The sequence below is a fragment of the Mustela nigripes genome, chromosome 4, assembly GCF_022355385.1.
Source record: "Mustela nigripes isolate SB6536 chromosome 4, MUSNIG.SB6536, whole genome shotgun sequence".
In the NCBI taxonomy this organism is placed as follows: domain Eukaryota; kingdom Metazoa; phylum Chordata; class Mammalia; order Carnivora; family Mustelidae; genus Mustela; species Mustela nigripes.
This window is the reverse complement of record NC_081560.1, coordinates 79,185,542-79,211,088: the sequence shown is the minus strand read 5'-3', so window position 1 is coordinate 79,211,088 and position 25,547 is coordinate 79,185,542. Positions and strand designations below refer to the sequence as shown.

Here is a 25,547-nt window from a genome sequence, read left to right as displayed (position 1 = left end):
GATTTTGTTTTAAAGATCTCCTAATGCTAGTTTCTAAATAAGTCTTGATACAGTGCACTATTAAACCTGAAAGAGCCTTCTTGACCTACTCAAAAGATTTTTGTCTTCCTTTTTAAAGAAGAAGATAATACTGATATATTATCTTTGATAGTTACTATGTTAGTATATATAATTTCCCCTTCCACCATTTAATTTTCAATATTTTAAAACATGAAATATTTCCATTCTCTGCTGCGAAAAAAAAAAACAAAAAACCGTAAGGTCTTACTGTAAAGTAATGTCTATTTTCATTGCCATAATTTTCACTACATTTTCAGTACAAAATACATAAACAAGCACCTGGTCCATAGAATGAAAAATGTAGAGTGAGGCCAAAACAAAACCTAAACCTGATTTCATAGGGTGATCTATATTGCCTTTTAATCACTTATTTGAAATGAGAACATAAAAAATTGCCATAATTTTTAAATCAATAAAACATTTCTGTGTACTTTCACAAAAATGGGTCAGGAAATTACAACCAGGGTTACCCTACAAAACATGTGACCAATAAGGCTTACAAAAATACCTTGTTGTGAGTTATGATCTGGACATTCCTGTTAACTAAAGGCTAGTTTAATATATAAAAATTTCCTGAAAGTACAAATGTGGCATAATACTTGATGCACAGTCTTTGTATACTTGTTCTATTTAAATGGCCAACGCCCACCATTGATTTTTACAAAATTATTCTAAAATGATTACCTTAACATTTTTTTCACCAACTGTAAAGATAACTGCAATTAAACAAACAGAAATAAACAGGGACCTAACAGAAAGCTCCTGAAAGAATGAATTTAAAAAATCTTTGTGGGGGCACCTGGGTGGCTCAGATGGTTAAATGGCTGCCTTTGATTCAGCTCATGATCCCAGGGTCCTGGGATCAAGTCCCATCGGGCTCTCACCTCACCAGGGAATCTGCTTCTCTCTCTCCCTTTGCATGCCCCTCCCACCCCACTTCTGTGCTCTTTCTCTCTCAAATAAAATCTTTAAAAAAATTTTTTTTAAATAAAAATCTTTGCTTTTGTGGGTTTAGAAGCTGGGTGTGGCAAGGGCTGGTATTAAACAAAATAATTCATGAAATAAAAATAAACCTATCTCTTCGTGAAAAACATGAAGAACATTAAATGAACAGATCAGAGCTGTGTAAAACAAAATACTGACATCAGTTATATAATTCTACTGGGTGATTTTTTTAAACCTCTAGAAACTCTTACTAGTTTTGCTGGCTACCCAATGGAATTTTACTCTGTGATATAAGCAAAAACCAAAATTTAACTAAGGAACAAATACAAATTAAGTACCTGTCAAAAAATATATTTGATGTAAAAAAAAAATCCATGTATTCATAACATGGATGCTTTGATCTAGTTTGGATGTTTAGGTATTAATGTCTGAAAAGATATTTTCAATATTTATTGAAAAAACAGAGTCCAAACTCTGTATGTCATATGCAAAAATATGTAAAATATCTAAAAATGTATGTATGTAAAATGTATGAGTGTATGTAGTATGTAAATGTATGGCTCTAAAAGGCAAGAGTCCTGTTATGTCTAAATATAATCTCTTACAGGCACATTATAAAATATTTAACTAGAAAATACAAATTTTCAGTCTGTGAAGTACAAATATGGACTAATTGCTAGGAACCCCTACTTACGTACAGTTTCTAACACATTTTCAAGAGACTTATACCGGATGGAGGGATATGTGTAAACCTCATGACTTTGAAGGCGATAATATCCAAACTTAAATAGCTGAGGAAATGTGTCAAAACTGCACACTGAAAATCAAAGAATGCATTATTGAGAACAGTCGGTGCCAAGCATAGTTGCATGGTTAATTCAGTGTGCATAATTAAAAATTTATCTAGGGGCACCTCGGTGGCTCAGTGCGTTAAGCCTCTGCCTTCAGCTCAGGTCATGATCTCAGGGTCCTGGGATCAAGTCCCACATCAGGCTGTCTGCTTGGTGGGAAGCCTGCTTCCCCTCTCTCTCTGTCTACGTGTGATCTCTCTCTCTGTGTCAAATAAATAAAAATCTTAAGAAAAAAAAAAAACTGATCTAAATAGGCTTTCAATAAAAATACACTGAGAAAATACACCCTACACTAAGGACATATCACAGCAATCTACATTCAAATGCTTATGCCCATAAGGATAATCGTATTTTCCCAAGTTTGTGCAAACTTTAGAGATGGCCCACACATTCATCCCTTAATTCCTATGGTTCTCGCCAAAAGGAATGCTGCTTTCTTTTAAGAGGAGAGCTGCTGACAAAGTTTAGAAAGCAGTGACTTCATTTCTCACCCTTGCCTCTAAAATGCCTTTGCTTTGTCTCCCCCAGAAACAGACTCTTAAAACATCTGTGGCGAGGACCTGCAGTGGCCTCCATGAACTGTGAAGGTGACAGACGTCAAGAAAACAGAAACTTGAGCCCTACAGTTCAGCAAGGAACTGAATTCTGTCAACCACCACAAGAACTTGGGATATGACATTGCACTCTGGAAAGACAGTTGCAATCCTAGAGACATCTTGAGCAGTAAAGTCCACTCTGGACTCCTCCCCCACAGAAAATGTGAGATAACAAATGTATGTTTTAAGCTGTCAGATTTTTGATAATTTTTTTGCATCATAGAAAACTAATACAAACAGTAATATATTAATATCGTATTGAAGCCATTGTGTTCTGACAGAAACTTAGGTTGGTCAGTAACAAAAGTGATTTTATTTTTGCAGGAGATCAAGGTCTTTGCCAGTTCTCCAGAAATACATGTTTTATACCTGAACCTCTATTTGCTTTTATCTGAACCTCTACATAAAATATGATTTCCATTTTCCTTGGAAGATATGTAAAACTAGAGGGAGACATAAACGTATTTTATATATTACTCTATACTTTTATAGCATTTCACTACTTAAAAAGGTACTGTGAGGGGCACCTGGGTGATACAGTTGGTTAAGCTTCTGAGTCTTGGATTTGGCTCAGATTGTGATCTCAGGGTTGTGAGGCTGAGCCCTGCATTGAGCTCTGTGCTCGGCATGGAGTCTGCTTGAGATTCTCTCTTCCCTCTGCCCCTCCTGTTCGTGCTCTCTCTCTCTCTCTGAAATAAATAAGTCTTTTAAAAAATGGTACTGTGAGCCTGTAAGGATACCAGCAGAGGCACACATTCTACTATAAATTTTCCCAGAAAAACAGATAGATGGACTGGAAATACAAAACCAAAATCTCACTGACCACAGTTAGAGCAAAACTGGCCAATGAGACATTTCCATGAGTCCCCAAATACAAGCAGGTTGGATGAACTACCATGAGCCATAAACCACACACGATATTAGTATCTTGTAGAGAGAAGAAACCAAGTTTTGATAAACCTGAGGGAAAAAAAAAAAGAACTCTTGAATTTCCAAGTGTTCACTGAGGGTGTAGCATCACTTTAGATCATCAGCTGAACTTGGGAGGAATTCTTGCCAATTCAATCTGTGAGGGATTGCAAGAGGTTCATGGGAAGGATGAAGCTCTGTGAACCCTCAAAATTCACCAGCCCACTTCTCTTCCAAGAAGAAACTGCTGAAATTACAATACCATTTGTCCAAGAAAAAGATATAGAAGGTCAGAGAAAGGGCAATATCCCAATCAAAGATGAGGGGACGATAGCCAGGAGAAGCGTGTATACATAGTTCTCCATATTTTTTAACATGAATGGTGAGTTCTGGAACATGAAGGTCCTAGATATCTATTCTGATCCACACTTCCCTTTTAGAAGTTCAGGAAAACTAACATTACATAAAAATGAGCAACAGAGAAAGATCACAGCTAAATCCACTACAGTGTTCTTGTAAGAAAAAAAAAGGAACAGAAAAACATTTGCTACAGATAATGACAATTTGTCAGAAAATATGCCACAAAATAGGTAAGAAGCAACCACAATTTAGTATTTCAATAGAACTTCGAAGAAATTAAGAAAATCATAGAAGAAACAAACCATAGGCAAAATTAGAAATACCCAAAAATGAGGTGACAGAAGTCAGGAAGGACTTTAAAATAAAAAGGAAAAACAATTTTAAAAATGAATACTAAACTAGAAGGGGCATATGAGAAAAAATGTCCCAAGAGTTTACACCCTATGAGAAGAAAAAGAGGTGAAAATAGAAAATAAAATAAAATAAAATAAAATAAAAAAAGCATTTGATCTGGGTACTTGTAAGAAAGGGATCTTCCATTTGTGAAAATGATCTAGCTATTCATTCACATGCTATATATTTCTTGTATTTATATTATATTTCAATAAAATATGGAAAATAATGCAGTGTGAGATAAAAGTGATTCAAGAGAATAGTGGCTTTAATCTTTACTGCCAGAAGACCATGGCTTGTATGCACATTTTACTGAAACTCTCATAAATTCCTCCAAAGACTTTCTAGGTCCCGTGACACTTTTGACTCTTTAAAACTTCTAACTTTGGCGATCACTCCTTTATTTCTGTGCTATCTCATTCTGATTTCTCTCCTAAACCTCCTTGTCATTTTTTCCAAATATCTTTGTGGGTTTCTCTTCCTCCACCAGCCTTTCTGTTCTTTTTTTTTTAAAGACTTATTTTATTTATCTGAGAGGGAGAGAGAGACCAAGCACATATACAAGCAGGGGGAGGGGCAGAGAAGGAGGATCTTAAACAGACTCCCTGCTGAGCATAGAGCCCCACGTGGGGCTGGATCTCATGACCCTGACAGCACTGCCTGACATGAAATCAAGAGTCAGATGCTTAACACACTGAGCCACCTAGGCCTCCTTTTTTTTTTTTTTTTTAAGAAAATAGACTTATTTCATTTATTTGAGAGAAAGAGAGAGAAAATGCATATCTTCCTCCACTAGAAGTTCAAGTATTGGCATTTCTGGGCTCCATATTTAGCTCTTTTCCCTTTTTACTCAAATTACCTTTTTAGGCAATCACATCATGTCTAAAGATCTTAGCTTTCTCTTTCTCTCTCTCTCTCTCTCTCTCTCTCACACACACACACACACACACACACACACACACACACACATAAAATTAATTCCCAAATCTCTACAATTCTATTTCTGGATTAAATAGGTAATATTATTGTCTTTATTCGGTTACTATTCAGTCACTTTTTAATCTCCTGCATTCTAATGACTCATTCTTTTCGCAAAACTGCCCTCTCTGTAGCACTGATGTTGTCTGTCATTTTATAATATTCTTTTCCTATTTCAAGTGATTATAACCTGATTTGCCTTATATTACTCTGTCTGCTCAGTCTCTATTTAGACTATACTCCCTAGACATGTGCTGCCAGGTAAGTAATGAAATTTTCCAACCATACGGATAGAGGGAGAGGGAGAGAGAGAAGGAATAGGATGGACGGTTGGATGGAGGTGGGGAGACAAGGAGAAAGAGAGAGGAGACTCATTCAGGGACAATTAACTACCTCGGGCTCAATAATTCAACCTATTCTGATTACACCCTCTCATAGCATGCAGATCAATTTTTCTAATAACTATACATAGAAATGAAGAAGTTATAACTGAGAAACACTGAGCATTTTTTAAAATGTTTTCACAAAACATACTCTGCCTCCTCAGCTCCCTCTTATTTTTCTTCTCAGTCATCAAGAAATAAAATTGGAATTGTTTTTTAATTCCCTTTAGGCAGCAACATCCAATAAAATGTTGTTATATAACCTTTCCTGCTGAGCAGCTTCACACGTCAGTTCCACACTTCCTTTCCTTTGCTATTGTGATAATACTGTTAAATATCCTCATGATCTTCCAGACTTTTGTAATTGCCTCCTTTAATTTCTCTCTGCCTTTCATCTCTCTCTGCTTGAATCAATCCTAAATATTACTCATGTCATGTCATTCAAGCCTGCTCAAATTCCTTCATGGTCTCTATGCTGTCTTTAGAAGTAACTATAAAATGCCACTCTCTAGCATTAAAATCCTCTGCCAGTTTGCCCCTGTTTTATCTTCTGACACTCCCCCAACCAACTTGACTAAATGTCTGCAAACTTATCCCATATGTGCCTGCCTCTGTGTTTTTTTAAACTAAGTATTTTCCTTGCCTATAATAATGTGTAACTTCTCATTCTCATATAAAATGTTATCAAGCCTCCACATGAAGATTTGAGAATAAATATTCCAGTGTTCTTATTATCCTATTATTCATGAGTTCCTTTCATGACACATGCAGATTTTTTTCCAAAATGCATTTTCAATCACATTGATACTTAGATAGTTACATGAAAAAAATCTTCAATATAATATCTACCAAGACGAACTACACATAGTTCCACCCCTGCCAATGACAATGAGCTTGTCTGGACTCTCACACAGATAATGATGATAAACTAAATATCATTTTAAAATTGGAAATCCATTAAGAGCAAAGACTAGAGAGTTTTTCACTCAAGGAAATTCCCTAATCCATATGGTGAGGAACAGCTAGAACTCAAGCAGAAAGCTATAGATTTACTAGCTTGGAAAGTCAGTAGAGAGACTTAAAGTACCAGGTCAGTGAATCCAAGAGGAGATACCCAGAAATGGAAGGAGGCACCCTCAAACACATGTATACATTCTTTCCCAAATCCTTGGCTGAACTCAAGCAGAAAGCTATAGACTTACTAGCTTGGAAAGTCAGTAGAGAGACTTAAAGTACCAGGTCAGTGAATCCAAGAGGAGATACCCAGAAATGGAAGGAGGCACCCTCAAACGCATGTATACATTCTTTCCCAAATCCTTGGCTGACACCTGACGGCATGTGCAAGCAAAGCATTAAAAAACACCGTGTGGAAAGTTGAAAGAAGTTTTTGGCTGCCAACCATCACAAGAGATGTTTGAGTTTGAGTCCAGACAAGTAAGCTGCCTGCTAGAATAAAAACCAACTCTCTTTAAAAGATAATCAAGTCTGCAATCTTGAAAATATATGATCTATAATGTCTGGTACACAATAAAAATTACTAGACATGCAAAGTAATAAGAAAATGTGATCTATAGTCAAGAGGGAAAAGCAATCAATGAACACTTACCTTAAGTTGACCCAGATGTTAAAATTAGCACATAGGGATTTTAAAGCAGCTGTTAAAAATATGTTTGAGGGGTTAAAGAGAAATAGTCACCATGAATAAAAATATGGGGAAATGCTCATTAAAGAAATGAAATATAAACAAAATAAGTTTTAGAATTGAAAAGTATATTATCCTATTTGACCATTACTGGGGTGGGCTTAAGAACATAATGGAGATGTCAAAAGAAAGGATTAATAAACCTGAAAATAATGGATAGAATTTACCCAATTGAAAAGCAGAGAAAATAAATGGATAGAAATTATCCAATTGAAAAGCAGAGAAAATAAAGATTGAATAAAAATGAATAAAATCTCAGTTATTTGTGGCACATTGCCCCCTCCCCTACATGGGCATGTACACACACCCATCTCTGATAGAGAGAAGAGCATGAAACAATATTATCTGAAATAGTAAAGGCCCCAAATTTGTCAAATATGGTACAAAACATGCTTTTTATCTAAAAATCTCAATATTTCAAGAAATATAAATATCAGTCTCCCACCACCACCACCACCACTACCACACACCCACACACACAAACAAGCACACTATGGAAAAACTATAGAAAACCAAAAATGAAGAGGAAATCTTGAAAGATAAAGTGATTCCACACAGGGTAATATCAATATGAAAGAAACCTGAATATATGTCAGAAAGTGATTAGAAAACAATCAAGTATTTTTGAAAAGCTGAAAGGAAAAAAAAAAAAGACAAACCTTCTATATCCAGGGACAATTCTATGTCCAGGGACAATACCCCTCAGAAGTAATGAAAACTGAGAGGATCTGCTGTCAATAGGTCGGCACCACAAAATGTATATATTCTGACTTTGCATATAGGTATACATGTCTGTCTGTACACCTTGTATACATGTAAATGTTCTGACCTTGCACTGGGCTGACTTGCTTTATACGTCTCTTTTTAAAGTTCTTCCATTAGTTCAGCTGTATTATTTCTTTAAAATAATTCAGTGAGTACACTCGATGTGTTTGTGTATGCTCCTTAGCTTTAATCTACAAGTAGAGGTGGTTAGTTAACTTTGAAAATATGCTAATCAAAAATCCTGCCTATAAGGACACTTAGGAGTTGAAGTACCTCAATCAGGGGCCCTCTCAAGAGGCATCGAAATGAAGCCTTTCAGATACTGCTAATTATATACGCACCTGAGTGTTAACTAGTGTAAGGGATATCAGACATAATTTTTTACCAGTAAAATGAATGTTATTCTTTATATATGGCAGCTGAAAATATTTTAGGGTTACTTTATCCTTTCATAAATAGATTATAAGAATCAAGAGCTAAAAAAAAGAATCAAGAGACTGTAGCTGTTTCACTACAGAATATCTAGATGCCTGTTTCATTGTATTTTCAAGATTTTATTTATTTATTTCAAAGCACAAGAGAGAGTGCACGATGGGGTGGGGGAGGGAGGTCAGAAGGAGAAGCAGACTCCATGCAGAGCATGGAGCCCGATGTGGTGCGCCATCTCCCAGGATCCTAAGATCAAGACCTGAGCTGAAGGCAGATGCTTAACTGACTGAGCCACCCAGGCGCCCCGAGATGTCTGTTTTATCTTTATCCCCTCTTCATGTAGGATTCTGTTTTCTGACCTAAAGAAAGGTAGCAGAGAGTATTTTTTAATTGATCATCAAGCCTATTTGTTAGTCAATGTTATTTGTATAACAGAATTCAGTTGAGATTTGTTTTCTTGCTTTTCTCTTCTTTTCTCTCTTCTCTTTTCTTTTTTTGAGATTTGTTTTCTTTATACTAACCACCTAGTAGTGGGGTCTGGGGCATATAGCTCTCACCTACTAATATTTTGTAGTTTGTAACCTACCCCATCCCCCAACTCGAACTCCACCTCCTTCATTTCACCTGTCTAAAAAAAGAGAAATTACAAAATCAACAAGTCTTTGCCTATCCTTTGTAAAATACTATATGTACTAGTCTTGTTTATAGAAATTTTTTTTTATTTTTATTTTTATTTTTTTTTAAAGATTTTATTTATTTGACAGACTGAGATCACAAGTAGGCAGAGAGGCAGGAAGAGAGATAGGAGGAAGCAGGCTCCCCGCTGAGCAGAGAGCCCGATGCGGGGCTTGATCCCAGGACCCTGGGATCATGACCTGAGCCGAAGGCAGAGGCTTTAACCCACTGAGCCACCCAGGCGCCCCAGAAATTTATTTTTATATATATTTATATGTACATTCTAATTTGGTGGTTACAGTAATAAAATTTATGTAAGAACACAACAGAGAACACATTTTGATATGAAGAAATATTTTAAAGGGCACAATTAAGTGAATGAAGCTGTTCAGGGAATGAGTTCGTAAAAAATTAATTGATTCACAGGTAATATAGCTGGCAAGGAATTTAAAGGTCTGGAAAGGGGCACCTGGGTGGCTCAGTGGGTTAAGCCTATGCCTTTGGCTCAGGTCATGATGTCAGGGTCCTGGGATCAAGCCCTGTATCGGGCTCTCTGCTCAGTGGAGAGCCTGCTTCCCCCTCTCTCTCTGCCTGCCCCTCTGCCTACTTGTGATTTCTCTCCCTGTGTGTCAAATAAATAAATAAAATATTTCAAAAAAATAAAGGTCTGGAGAGATCATTTACCTGACTTAGGAAAAACTTAATCAGTATATCACAAATGCATTTCTCTTTCACCAAAGAAAATGCCATAGCCTTTCTTTAAAAAAAAAAAAAAAAAAAAAAAAGGTAATTTTAAGCATGAATTTTATTGACATGAATGAAATTATCTTACTTCCAAATGGTATCCAACCCTGATGAAGGCACAAAGTGGGTCAAAGGCTCCAGTACCACAGGTCAGAAGGTGTGTCCTATTGTAGTGATGCAAAACCCGAACATAATTTGCGCATTCACTCTAAAGCAGAAAAACAGAAAGAAGAAATTGGTTAAGGTTAAAAAAAAAAAAAAAGTTCAGCCCAGTTTTGATTTCTGTTTTTCCTGACCCCACAAATCTCATGTTCAACTCTCTCTCGGCTGGGGCTACAAGAAACAGTGGAAGAACCGACTGGCATAACCAAAACACATATTAGCTTTACCACATGAATTATATCTATAATGGGATTATATCATTTTTCAGGTATTCTAGCACATAACTGAGGAGTAAAAATAGTACTGTTCAGAAATTTATTCAATCACAAAGATTTGCATGGCAATATGCATGTTCCACTAAGTAATTTATTCCCAATGCTGTTATGTTTTTAAAGTACATATAAAGAAATGAATCACATAAAGTCAGAAAACCAATAATTGGAAAAAGTTTGGCTACCCTTAAAGAAACATATGCAGGCTTTAAGGCATTACAGAGTTTTGATGTTTGGGAAAATAAGTCATATCTTTAAACTTATAAATTTATGCAAAGCACTTTCATAGAGAATTTTCAATAAATACATAGAAAGCTAACCAAGAGAAATAACATTTTACATTTATACTTACATCTTACACTTTTACTGTAAGACTGCAATGCAGAAATCAGCAAACTTTTTTTTATAAAGGACTAGGGAGCAATATATTTAATTTGAATGGTCATCTGGTCTCTGTTTCAACAACTTACCTCTATAAATATGGCATGAAATCAGTCATAGACAATCCAAAAATGAATGTGTGCAGCTAGTTTCTAATAAAACTTTATTTACAAAAATAGATGGCAGGCCACATTTGGCCAAGGAGCTCTAGTTTGCCTACATCGGGATTCAACTAAAAGTTTTGTGAGAACAGAATATTTATTTTACACTTCTTCATATTCCCTGGTTACTTAAACACAGTACCAAATACATATTATATGCTTAACAAATCTTATTATCTAGATCACCACATGAGTTTTATGATCAATACGCTGAATGAATGACTAGGAGAAGGAACTCCCAACAAAGAAAAGAACCAGAGACAATGGCCTCCCCACAGACCTAATGGATATGGACATAAGGAAGATGTCAGAAATAGACTTCAGGGTAACAGTTATAAAGACAATAGCTATGCCAGAGAAAACCATTAATGGCAACACAGATTCTCTAAGGGCGGAAATGAGAGCTAATTAGGCCTAACCTAAAAATGCTATATATGAGATGCAATTTAAGCTAGATACTCTAACAGCTAGGGTAAACAAGGCAGAAGAACCAATTAGTGATCTAGAAGACAAACTTACAGAAAGGAAGGAACAGGAAGAGGACTAGAACAAACACCTTAAAGGCCTTGAAAACAGAATTAGATAAATAAACAATGCCATGAAATGTTCCAATGTCAGAATTATTGGGATTCCTGAGGGGGTGGAGAGAGAATATATTTGAGCAAATCCTAGCTGACAACTTCTCTAATCTGGGGAATGAAACAAGCATGCGTGTCCTACATGCAGAAAGAACACCCCAAGATCAAAGAGAGGAGACCAACAACCAGGCATGTAACAGTGAAACTTGTGAATCTTAAAACCAAAGAAACCATCTTAAAGGCAGCTGGGGGAAGAGATTCCTTACATACAGAGGGAGGAACACCAGCATAATGTCAGACCTGTCCACAGAGCACTGGCAAGCCAGAAAGGGCCGGCAAGACATATTCAGGGTACTAAATGAGAAGAACATATAGCCAAGAATACTTTATCTGGCAAAACTGTCATTTAGAATGGGTGGAGAGATAAAGAGCTTCCAAAACCAGCAAAAATTGAAAGAATATGTGACCACTAAGTCAGCCTTGTGAGAGATATTAAGGGGGGGGGTTCTATAAAAGGCAGAAGATGCCAAGAGTGATATAGAACAGAAATTTATAGAGACAATATGTAGAAACAAGGACCTCACAGGCAACATGATGACAATAAAATCCTATCTTTCAATAATCACTCTCAGTGTGAATGGCATAAATGCTCCCATAAAATGGCACAGGGCTGCAGATAGATAAAAAGACAGGACCCATCTATATGTCTAAAGGAGACTCATTTTGAATCTAAAGATACATCCAGACTAAAAGTGAAGGGATGGAGAGCCATCTTCTATGTCAATGGACCACAAAAGAAAGCTGGGATAGCAATCTCATATCAAACAAATTAGATTTTAAGCTAAAGACTATAGTCAGAGATACAGAACACTATATCATTCTTAAAGGGTCTATCCCACAAAAAGATCTAATACTTTAATTGTAGGGGACCTTAACACTCCACTCTCAGCAATAGACAGATCATCTAAGCATGAAGTCAACAAAAATAATAAGAGCTTTGAATGACACACTGGACCAGAGGGACCTCATAGATATATACAGAAAATTCCTTAAACATAACCTTAAAACAACAGAATATACTCATTCTTCTCAAAGTGCACATGGAACTTTCTCCAGAACAGATCACACAGTTGGTCATAAATCAGGTCTCAACCAATATTAAAAGACTGAGATTATTCCCTGCATATTCTCAGAACACAGTGTTTTGAAACTGGAATTCAATCACAAGAAAATGTTTGGAAGAAATTCAAATACTTGGAAGTTAAAGATCATCCTCTGCTCAAGAATGTTTGGGTCAATCAGGAAATCAAAGAAGAACTTAAACGAATTCACAGAAACCAATGGAATGAAAACACATTGGTCCAAAACCCATGGGATACAGCAAAGGTGGTCCCAAAGGGGAAATACTATCCATCCAAGAGTCACTCAAAAAAAAAAAAAAAAAAAATCCATGGAAAAATCTTGAATATACAAACTATCTCTGTACCTTAAAGAACTGGAGAATCAAAAACAAATTAAGTAAAACAAAACAAAACAAAACAAACAAACAAAAAACAAATTAAGTCTAACCCACACATAAGTAGGAACTAATTAAGATTAGAGCAGAGATCAGTGAATTAGAAACCAGAAATACAGTAGAACACATCAATGAAACTAGAAGCTGATTGTTTGAAGAATTAATAAGATTGATAACCACTGGCCAGACTTACAAAAAAAAAAAAAAGGAACCAAGTTAATAGAATTATGAATGAAAGGCAAGAGATCAGGACTAAGACCAAGGAAATAGAAAAAGTAATCAAAATTATTATCAATAATAATTGTCAATAAATTAAGCAACTAGAAGAAATGGATACATTCCTGGAAACCTATAAACTTCCAAGATTGAAACAAACAAACAAAAAAAACTGACAACTTGAATAGGCCAATAACCAGTAACGAGATTGAAGCAGTGACCAAAACCTTCCCAAAACATAAGACTCCAGGACTTGATGGATTCCCTAGGGAATTCTACCAAACATTCAAAGAAGAAGTAATACCTATTCTCCTGAAGCTGTTTCAAAAAATAGAAAGAGAAGGAAAATTTCTAGACTCTATGTGGCCACCATTACCTTGGTCCCCAAATCAGGCAAAGACCCCATCAAAACAGAGAATTTCAGACCAATATTCCTGATGAATACAGATGCCAAAATTCTCAACAAGATCCTAGCTAATAGGATCCAACAGTACATTAAAAGAATTATCTACCACAGCCAGGTGGGATTTATCCCTGGGACACAAGGGTGGTTCAATATTCACAAATCAATCAATGTGATAGAACAAATTAATAAGAGAAGAGAGAAGAACCCCATGGTCCTCTCAATTTTTGCAGAAAAAGCATGTGGCAAAATACAGTATCCTTTCCTGATTAAAACTCTTCAGAGTATAGCAATAGAGGGAACATTCCTCAATCCCATGAAATCCATCTATGAAAAACCCATAGTGGATATCATTCTCAATGGGGAAAAGCTAAGAGCCTTTCCCTTAAGATCAGGAACATGACAAGGATGCCCACTCTCACCATTATAGTTCAACATAGTACTAAAAGTCTTAGCAAAAGCAATCAGACTACAAAAAGAAATAAAAGGTACTCAAATTGGCAAAGAAGTCTCTCTTTGCAGATGACATGATACTTTATGTGGAAAACCCAAAAGACTCCACCCCCAAATTACTAGAACTCATATAGCAACTCAGTAATATGGTAGGATACAAAATCAATAAACAGAAATCACTTTCTTTCTTTTTTAAAAAATTTTTTTTCTTTAAGATTTTATCTATGTATTTGACAGTCAGAGATCAAAAGTAGGCAGACAGGCAGGCAGAGAGAGAGGAAGAAGCAGGCTCTGCTGAGCAGAGAGCCCAATGTGGGGCTTGATCCCAGGACTCTGGGATCATGACCTGAGCCAAAGGACCCTGGGATCATGACCTAAGCCGAAGGCAGAGGCCTTAACCCACTGAGCCACCCAGGTGCCCCATCACTTGCTTTCTTACACACTAACAATGAAACTGTAGAAAGAGATATTAGAGAATTGATTCCATTTACCATATCACCAAAAACCGTAAGATACCTTGGAATAAACCTAACCAAAGAGGTAAAGGACCTGTACTCTAGGAACTTCAGAACACTCATCAAAGAAATTGAAGCAGACACAAAAAGAAGGAAAAACATTCTATGCTCATGGATTAGAAGAAGAAACATTATTAAAATGCTTATGCTGCCCAGAGCGATCTGTATTTTCAATGCCATCCCAATCAAAATACCACAGGCATTTTTTCAAAGTGCTGGAACAAACAATCCTAAAATTTGTATGGAACCAGAAAGACCCCGAATCACCAAGGAAATGTTGAAAAAGAAAAACAAAGCTGGAGGCATCATGTTGCCTGATTTCAAGCTGTATTACAAAGCTGTGATCACCAAGGCAGCATGGTACTGGCACAAAAACAGACACAGAGATCAATGGAACAGAATAGAGAGCCCAGATATGGACCCTCAACTCTATCATCAAATAATGTTTGACAAAGCAGGAGAAAATATCCAATGGAAAAAAGACAGTCTCTTCTATAAATGGTACTGAGAAAATTGGACAGCTATAGACAGATGAATGAAACTTGACCATTCTCTTACACCATACACAAAGATAAACTCAAAATGAATGGAAGACCTCAATGTGAGACAGGAATCCATCAAAATCTTAGAGTAGAACATAGACAGTAACCTCTTCAACATCGGCCACAGCAACTTCTTTCAAGACACGTCTCCAAAGGCAAGGGAAACAAAAACAAAAATAAACTTTTGGAACTTCATCAAGATAAAAAGCTTCTACAGAGCAAAGGAAACAATCAACAAAACAAAGAGGCAACCATGCAATGAGAGAAGGTATTTGTAGATGAAACTAAAGACAAAGGGCTGACATCCAGGATCTACAAAGAACTTCTCAAACTCAACACCCAAAAAACAAATAATCAAGTAAAAAAATGGACAGAAGACAGGAACAGACACTTCTCCAAAGAAGACATACAAATGGCTAACAGACACATGAAAAAATGTTCATCATTAGCCATCAGGGTAAGTCAAATCAAAACCACACTGAGATACCACCTTATACCAATTAGAATGGCCAAAATTGACAAGGTGAGAAACAACAAATGTTGGAAAGCCTGCAGAGAAAGGGGAACCCTATTACACAGTTGGTGGGAATGCAAGTTGGTGCAGCCACTTTGCAAAACAGTGAGGAGGTTCTTCAAAAAATTAAAATTGTGCTACCCTGTGGCCCAGCAATTGCACAGCTGGGTATTTACCCCAATGAGACAGATGTAGTAAAAAGAAGGGCCATATGTACCCCAATGTTCATAGCAGCAATGGCCACAATAGCCAAACTGTGGAAAGAGCCAAGATGCCCTTCAACAGACAAATGGATAAAGAAGATGTGGTCCATATATACAATGGAATATTATTCAGCCATCAGAAAGGATGAATACCCAACTTTTGTATCAACATGGATAGGACTGGAAGAGATTATGCTGAGTGAAATAAGTCAAGCAGAGAAAGTAAATTATCATATGGTTTCACTTATTTGTGGAATATAAGGAATAGCATGGAGGACAGTAGGAAAAGGAAGGGAAAAATTAAGTGGGGGGAGTCAGAGCGGAAGATGAACCATGAGAGACTCTGACTCTGAGAAACAAACTGAGGGTTTTAGAGGGGAGAGTGGGAGAATGGGTTAGCCCGGTGATGGGTATTAAGGAGGGCACAGATTGCATGGAGCACTGGGTGTTACACACAGACAGTGAATCATGGAACACTACATCAAAAACTAATGATGTATTATTGTATGGCAACTAACAAAACATTAAAAAAAAATATGCTGAATGAAGAAAGTTTACAACTGCTCAAACCAACGTGTCTAAATTAATTCTAGCAAACTTCTTCCTGGTAAATTAGGTACTGCGGTTCCATTTAAAATAAATTACAAAATACTAAACTCTTTAAATGCTAAATATTACTCTGCTATCAACAGTGCAGTAGCCAGTAAATGTAACATTTCATAAGGACAGATTATGACTTTTAAAATCTCTCATAGCACCATATTGGATGTAAAAGCCACCAGAACCATCTTACCAGAAGTGATCAGAGTATAGCATTCCCTTGTTCAGAATGAGCAACATACTACTGACCTGATTATCCAGAGTACATGGATATATTTTCCTCAATTTCCCACTCATACATCATTCTATTTTGAAGGTGACTCCCTATCATTGGGAAAATGTGACCATTCATTCAGGCAGGGAAAAAATAGTCTATTTTCCTATGACCATGAGCACTTGCTTTTTATGTCACGAAACACTGTCACACCTAGGATAAGCGAATTAGACTACATTTTGGCTCTACTGGACTTAGGCTGACATAGCCTAAGAGTGTGTTCAAGTAGTCAGCATCATGCTGTGGGCTAAGGCAGCAAGAAGGTCTTGACTCGCTCCTTGGCTGGGACCCAGTTGCCACTGAGTGTCTTGTGTCCTCAGGCACCGACTCCTAGCACATTAAAGTCCCTTCGGGCATGTTTTAGCGGGCTCTGCCCTGGGTCAGAGCTGCTGCTTTCGCACAACCTCACGTGCTTGTGGAAGTTATGGACAGACTGAAGATGGATTCTTCCAGAAGGAAAGACCCAAAGCATGTTGTGGGATAGGTAAAGCCTTTGACTTCTCCTTTCTTTCTGCTTTTCTCCTTTTATTTCTTCATTTGGTTCTAATTTACTCATCAAAGAAAAATGAAATCTCATAAAGAATCCACTTAGCTTTCTCTTGAATTAAAAATTTACCTGTATAGTATTCCATTGTGTATATATACCACATCTTCTTTATCCATTCATCTGTTGATGGACATCTAGAGCGTATCATGCTTAGCGAAATAAGTCAAGCGGAGAAAGACAACTATCATATGATCTCCCTGATATGAGGAAGTGGTGATGCAACATGGGGGCTTAAGTGGGTAGGAGAAGAATCAATGAAGCAAGATGGGATTGGGAGGGAGACAAACCATAAGTGACTCTTAATCTCACAAAAGAAACTGAGGGTTGCTGGGGGGAGGGGGTTTGGGAGAAGGGGGGTGAGTTTATGGACATTGGGGAGGGTATGTGCTTTGGTGAGTGCTTTGAAGTGTGTAAATCTGGCGATTCACAGACCTGTACCCCTGGGGATAAAAATATATGTTTATAAAAATAATAATAATAATAATAATAATAATAATAATAAAAATTTACCTGAAAGTATTTTTCCCAACTACGTAGGAGATAAGCATTACTATAAGAAATTCATAAAACTGAGTTCATAAGTAATAAAACCAAAACCAAGATCTAGAGACACCTCAGCTTCTTTTACTCTAAGCTCACATTGTAATCAACTCATAAATAATGATCTCTATATAATGTATATGTCTGTACTAATATGTGTATGCATTTTTTTTTCTTCCTGAATGAACTGTATATATGCCTTTTAAGAGGAAATAAGAGGTTAGGGAGTCAGTCCCTTGTGACTAACCAGGGACAGAACTGATGATGTGTTTAATTTACAGTGAGTAATACTTACCGCATCTTTTCCTTTCATTATGCATTCTTCTATTTTTAGTGCCGTACTAGGCCAGTGTATCTGAAATAAAAGATTATGTACTATTATGCAAATGCAAAAATAAACCACAATGAAAAACCATTTCATTTTTGCTGTGTTCCCAATATGTTTTCATTTTATTCCATTTCCTGAGATAAGTCAAGCCTTTATCTTTTTTATAATCAATATTTGCCTAATGAAGACACTTATATTTGAGCTTTTATTTCATGCTAAAACTTAGTGGTTTAACGAAGGCTTTCTAAAGGTTCCCTCAAGACTCAGCCCTTCAGAGGCCACGTATGCCTCAGGCAGCCCTGCTCTGTGCTTGACCTGCTGTGACCTCCACCATCGAGTCTTTGCCCTGAATCTGATCATCTGCTCCTCCAAGTCAGGTACCTCCCTGAGTTCCCCTTGCATTTTTACCACTTAGCCCAGAATGTGGTGTGTGGGGACTTGGTAATGAAAGCTAAGTGAGGGGTTAAAGGATGTAGGACTCCTGTATCTTGGAGGGATACCCAGACTGCTTCCAGATCGCCACCACATCAAACATGGTCCATCTCTGTACATGTCCCTCCGACATCAGTAAAAGAGCATCACTGGTATATATGAGGAATGGAGTGAAGTTTGTATATATAACCTAGGAGGAGAATTACTGGCTCTTAGGAAAAGCATATATTTAATCTGTTAACACAGGGCCAGAGTGCTCTCCAGAATGGTCTCCTGTTCATACTCCAGCAGCAATATCCCCGTATCTTCATGGACACTTGCATTGTTAGCTTTCTAATTTTTGTTTTAAGCACCTCAGATTCAATACTCAGTTTAACTCTTGCCACAACTTTATCAAAGATATAGTATTATCCAGGGAGCTCCTTTTAAAAACAAAACAAAACGAAAGTACATTTCTCTGTCCAGCCCCACAATGCCGTACATCTATGGATGGGAACCAAGGAATGGGATCCATGTGAGTAAGTGTAGCTAGTGGTAAGTTGCCCCAAGACCTTAAGCCTTCCCATTAATTGTTTGTCCCCACATCTGGTGGATCAATCCCCCACTCCCACCAGGCTGAAAAAGCTCAACTGGACCCCATTCTTGTGTCTCCCTCAGAATTCTGGGGTGCAACATCTCATGTTATTGTGTCATCTTCATGGTTCCTGGTGGTTACCCAAATTACCAGCATCCTGATGATAGATTCTGTTTGGAGGGATACTGGCTCTGATCAGAATACCCTGTAACTTTTTCAGCATTGCTTTCAAATACTTTCACCTTAGATCCATATGGACTGGGGTACAGAACTCCTAAGATGTCCTCTCTTCTTCTCCTACCTCCCTGCAAGAACTTTGAGCCAGGCTACATCAATATTTCTTTGGTTCTCTTCTTTTTTGGGTGATCATCTTCTGTTCTCAACGTTAACATTTTGGTGAAGGAGTAGGAACTTACCAGCAGAGTAGCCTGGGCCTCTCGAGAGATTAATATTTCTACAAATGAACTTTTCCTCCAAGAGCTCCCAGGGGAAAGGTTTAGGTATAGCTTCCTACTACCCAGGGTCAGTGTTTACTGTCATTAGACTATTGTTTAGGCCTGTGTCAGTGACCAGACCCTCTTCCTATTTGTGGCAATCTGTCCCCTTAAGGCCCCTATTCTCTCTCCCTGACTTCTCCCCCCCCCCCGCCCCCACCTACCACCATCCCCTTCTGTGCTCTGCTAGCCTGAGAAAACATTCTGGGTATCAAATTAAATATTAGATATTGTTGATAAGGAAGTATTTTTTTTACTTAGTGAGCATGCTCTTTAATTTTTTTTTTTTTAGTGGTCAACATTTACAAATGTGAAATTCTGCATAAAAATCAAGATTTCTGTTTTTTCGAAATGGGCCAGGCACTCTCCTCTCTGATCTACTTCAGACTTTTCTTTTACCTGACTGACCTCTGTAGTTATTTTAGTTTTTGAAAACTGATATATTTATGTTTGAATCCTAAATACGGTCACGATTTAATTTTTTTGTTTTTTTAAAGTTGCGCCCCATAAAATAACATGTTAGGTGTTTATGTGCTAGAAGTGAACAAGGCTTATCACTTAACCCACACATTATGGAGCCAAATCCAGTCCCTGATACATGAATAATATTGGAAATTTATAAAAGTGGTGTCAAAGGCATTTTATTATAATGATTTTTACATAATTACACGTATTGTCATAGGAGTAAGCACTCTATGGTTTTAATTACAGGTGTAAATATTACTTTGATATTCTTATCAGTGTAATGGGCCCCCCAGATTTCTTACTAACAATATTCAACATCAGGTGTTCACAGTGCAATATACAAATTAAAAAAAAAATCATGTGTTTTCATTTATGTTGCAACGAAGAAAAAAGACAAGGGAAAAATCTAAAAATGTAAAAGAAAAGCAACTAAAAAGGCAAAAGCACCCACATATAATCCTAGAATCAATGTTCATGATGGCAGTAGTGAATCCAGCAGTGGATCAGATGTGATTTAGGAAAGACATCACGTATCCTATCAGCATCAAGTTCAGATGCAACCCTGCATCAGCTTCAGCACAGTCACTAATACCATTAAAGGGTAAGCATCCTAAAAGTGAGGCTGTACAATTTATAAACTTTACTGACCCATTATTTTGGAAAACATTTTGCAAATGGGGTGAGATATTTTTCAGATGATTTCTAAGGCTCACTTTCATTTGAGACTCAATTTGGTTTTGGAATTACGATTTTACTGTGGATGCATAAATTATTCAAAAGGATATGCTAGAATATGTGCATATGTAGACACATGTCTATGGACTATATATATATATATACACACAATATATTATATTGTATATATATTATATATGTATGTATATATTATATTGTGTGTATATATATACACACAATATATTAGATATACTGCATATTATATATACACAAGTAAATATAAATACAAATTTATTTTAGAATCATCTATCACTGGAAAGACTTTCATGACTAATTCAGTTATCAGCATCAATAAATCAGAGAACACCTCATTTGTAATTTTGAATCTTAACTTTATATTCTTATACAGTTTGGGAAATACAGGGCTCTTCCTCTTTCTTGAAATATTAGCATCCCTTCTTATTCATTTTTCATTATGTAAAATGATGACTTCTTTAAACTGCATTTTCACAATTTCCAAGTAAAACTCAACCAATTCTTTAGAAAAATATACCAAGTTCAGCTTTTCAACTTTGAAATTGTATCCAGACCAGCAAAACTACCTCAGCATACTACAGAATCTTCTATTCCCCTAAATGATTGCTTCATAACCATTATTTCTAGGACTGTTTGAATACATTGTTTGGGGGGCAATTCTCTACAGAATTTATACACATCTTCTGAAAGCTTCTGTTCCCCATTATCTTTTCAAACATGCTTGAAGGTAGAGATAGAACTTCCCTCCAGGGAAAACGAAGACTGGTTTCCTGACCAGGATAATAAAGTGAATGTTTCCCTCTAGACAAAGGCTGAATAGGTTTGCTGTAATGCCCTTAGGAGATTTCCTATTTCCTAAGCTTGAGGTTTTTCAGGTATAACACATACTCACTGTATCTACCTGGGATGCCATGTGCCACCCCCTGTGGCACTTACGGGGCAAAGCAATTGCTGCAAACATCATGGCCATGCTACATGCTAATCTGGGGCTAATACAGTCCTTTGTCCCTGACCCAGGAATCTCATTTCTTCTGGCAGCATCTAGGAAATGTTATCATGCTAACTTGTCTCTTACAAGTGAGGTAGAAATCTCAGATCCTTTACAATTTAAGATAATATAGTTTGTGATAGTGAATATGAAAAATGGCTTTCTGAAGGATTGTCAGAATCTGTATTGTTTTTAGCAGCAAATGTAATAACGCCCATTGCTCTTAGAAAGAAAAAGTCATTTGCAGGCACATCTTACAAAGTGTTTCACTACAAAACCCTTTCCTGGTATCTTCTTAATATTTCTTCCTGCCTTGATCCCCTATATTGTTCTTCTTACTTTCTCTACTTAGGATTATATTATGATTTATGTACTTAACTTTAGCTCTCATATTCATCTGTAAGTTACAGAGAGCAAGGCAATGTCTTATTTCTGTATCCCCAGCAGCACACAATCCCAACGGGACACACCTTCAATGTGGTTACTGCTTAGTCATTGTCTATTGATTGACTTGTATCAATCAATACACCGTTATCACATTCTTTGTAAAATCCATCTGCAGTAAAATGTGAGAGAGAAGCTTCACTGACATGAGAGGTTGCTGTAAACAATGGCAAAGGAATGAGACAAGTAACAATTTTCAGTTTAACCAGGGAGGAAATTCTGTATGAATTAACAAAAATCTCAGCTTTGAAAGACTGGTGGGATTTCTGAAGACAGAGAGAAGGATCTTAACCAGATCACTCTGAGAGGATGGGAGAGATGCAGAAGATTAAATTATGAACACTTAGTACTCTAGAGTTCAATACTAAGGAGTTCTCCAAAGAACAATGTCATTATAGATTTACTCAAGTTTTGTTGTTGTTTTCAGTTGGTTTTCTAGCAACCCTTATAGGCCCAGGATGGCATTTCAAATGTTTGTTCGAGTGAAAAAGATGAGAGAGCAAGACCTTGTGAAAATGGGGTTATTTTAAAACCATCATGTACAAGTATTCTGCCAAGACAGCCAAGGAAATTATTTTCTTCATTTGTTGTAGAAGTCAGGATGTATTTTGGTTCTGCTCCAGAGTTTATCATCAACAAAACCCCATCAAACTAAGCTATTTGTTCTGCACACAACATTTTTTAAAGGCAGTTAAACAACAGGGTGTAACACTATTTCCAAATTTTCTGTTTCAAAAAGGTATAAAAAGCAAAAGGTTAAATACACATCATTTCATCACAATCCTCCTATAATACAATTTAATGGTTCCAATTCACATCTACAGGCAATTTACTATTCTTGAATATCTCAAAGGAGAAATATAAAATAAAAATTAAATTACAAAGCTATTTTTTTTCTGGACTCCCTAGTGAGTCTCATAATTATGCTACAGTGGAAGATTTAACAACTTACTGCTAAAAGATATTGTGACACTGAGATTTAGAGAAGCAAAAACAAATCCACAAAGAAGGAGTAATTTAACTGTCTAAAAAAAATTTCAATTTATAAATAAATAAATAATCAAGTAAATCTCTCTTCATGAAATATATTTTACTACCTTAGACACTAGTATAATTTCATCTAATATATTCTCTAATTCTATTATTCTAATAAAAATGTTTATTTATATTTTAGTTTTTCCTTCTACATTTTACATCTACGCATAGTACCCATGCCCATCAATGTATATTTAAACCATTTGTCCTACAAATATCATGAAAAAAATATATTTTGAGTATAACACACTAAGAGTCCTAATGGTTTTTAAATGGTCATCTTTAACCTGACATATAATCATTTTTAGTGTTTATGCTTTTATACTTAATTATAATGACTGTCATTATTTAAGTAGTTTATATGCCAGAATTATAATCTTTTGAACTATAAACAAGATTTGTATTTGAAATGTTTATATGCCAAAGCTTTTGAACCAGGACAATATTATTACTACAAAAACATTACTGGCCTCATGCTTGCCCTTTTTAATAGATGAAATTTACTCAACTGCTAACACTAATGTAAACTACCATCTGCTATTTATATGCAAATTATATTTGAATGCTTTTTTCTACTCAGTAAAAATATTAAATTCTAAAATATAAGAATTTCTTTTTATTTTTGATGCAATAAAGTTGAATTAATGGGAAAAACAGAAATAGTTTTAAAAGCAAGTGTCTAAAAGAACGGTATGTATAGATATCCAAATTAACTAGTGTAATGCTAGCCTAAAAGAATAATAGCAGGAATAATTTTAGAAAAAAGCCTGAAATTTGGGGTGCCTGGGTGGCTCAGTGGGTTAAAGCCTCTGCCTTCAGTTCAGGTCATGATCTCAGGGTCCTGGGATCGAGTTCTGCATCGGGCTCTCTGCTTGGCAGAGAGCCTTCCTCCTCTCTCTGCCCACCTCTCTGCCTACTTGTGATCTCTCTCCATCAAATAAAAAAAAGAAGCTTGAAATTTATAAACTTAGAGAAAACTATCGATGATTGTTAAATTCAAGTTTATTACTAATATGGGATAGCTTATGAAGTCCAATAAGTTTGGGGACTTAAATAAACATACCTACTTTTGATTTCTTTGGGAAATGGAAAAAGAGAAAAGAAAATTTTATCCTTCAAACTACTATTGTTACCTACCTTTCAGAGAAAATTTTTGACTTGTTTTTCAGGAAATTTTAGTAATCCTCACATAAGCACTGATGGCAAGGCACTATAAAGACTGAACACCGCCCTGCTAATCTCTTACCATGGCTGAATATCGTGGTTGACAGTCAGTGTGGCTCTCAATCTTTGCCCTAAGTAAACAAGTGGGGAATAGTTCCTTCTTATACTAATCAGTAGTTTTTCTCCATTCCTGTCACCAACGACTAACCTTTCCACTAGTACTTCACCATTACTAAGGTAAAACGCGGTCATGCCAACAGTGTTAGAACCAAGGGAAAAGAAACACCGCCCAACAAAAGGCTGGGCTAATGGCAGAGTGAAGACCAGCTGGGAGACGTGGGGTTTGCACCAAAGCAGTCATCTGCTTCTCAGTGGTATGACACGGTGGAAAGAGCATAGGCTCCGCAGACAGACAGATCCGGTTTTCAATTCTCCCTACTATTTAATGGCTTCGAGCTCCATTTTCCTAAATGTACTACTGCTAAAGTAATCATGCTAACTGTAATTCTAGTTATGTTATGCACATATTCAGAATCTCCCACCAGCTCATGCATTGCCTCGATTAAGTTTCACCAGCACGTCAGTCAATATTCATCACAATCTGGTCCCAACTATAATTCCATCCTTAATTCTCACTCTGTACCCTGCTCCCACCACTCACATCCCACCCTCCCCCCCAACCTCCGCCCTTTACGTAGCTGCTTCGGATATTAGTCAATATTTTAAACTGCTCTAAAATTTCTGTTCTCTCCTCTACTCACTCTGTTCCCACCACCAATTTGTACAAATTGGAATTCTAAGTATCATTAAAAGTCCAATTCAAATTTAATTCCCCTCCAGGAACCCCCACCCACCAGCTTTTGTATACTTTCTTAGTATTTTAGACATTTATGATAGTTTTATTTAAATTGTGCTGTATATGGCAAATGTGTATGTATCTTCTCCACTATATTACACATATTTTAGGGTATAGACTATTTTGTTCATGTCTTTATTCTTCATATCTCCATGTAGGTATCCAAAATGTAGTTCAACAGCCCTCAAAACATGTTGGACTCTTCTACCTTACTTAGATAAGGCAGTGCGTGACAACTGTGTGCTGATTCAATGTCTAGTTTAGACAGTAATCATGGTAGCAAATAGGTAGATGGCACTTACTATGATCTACAGACTGTTCTAGGCATCTAATAACTCAATGGATCCTCTCATAAAAGCTGTGAGGTAAGTACTACGGTCACCTCTCCC

The 25,547-nt window shown here is 36.6% G+C and overlaps 1 protein-coding gene across 1 annotated transcript in view; it reads right to left on the bottom strand.

The window, feature by feature from the left end:
• Positions 1–25,547, bottom strand: part of SEMA3E (semaphorin 3E) — a 248,975-nt gene that overhangs the window by 74,158 nt on the left and 149,270 nt on the right. The window contains exons 3-4 of the mRNA XM_059396944.1: positions 17,963–18,022; positions 9,879–9,998 (exon numbers count right to left, since the gene is read on the bottom strand). Coding sequence (XP_059252927.1) covers positions 9,879–9,998; positions 17,963–18,022 — 180 coding nt within the window. The remainder of the gene's footprint in view (positions 1–9,878; positions 9,999–17,962; positions 18,023–25,547) is intronic.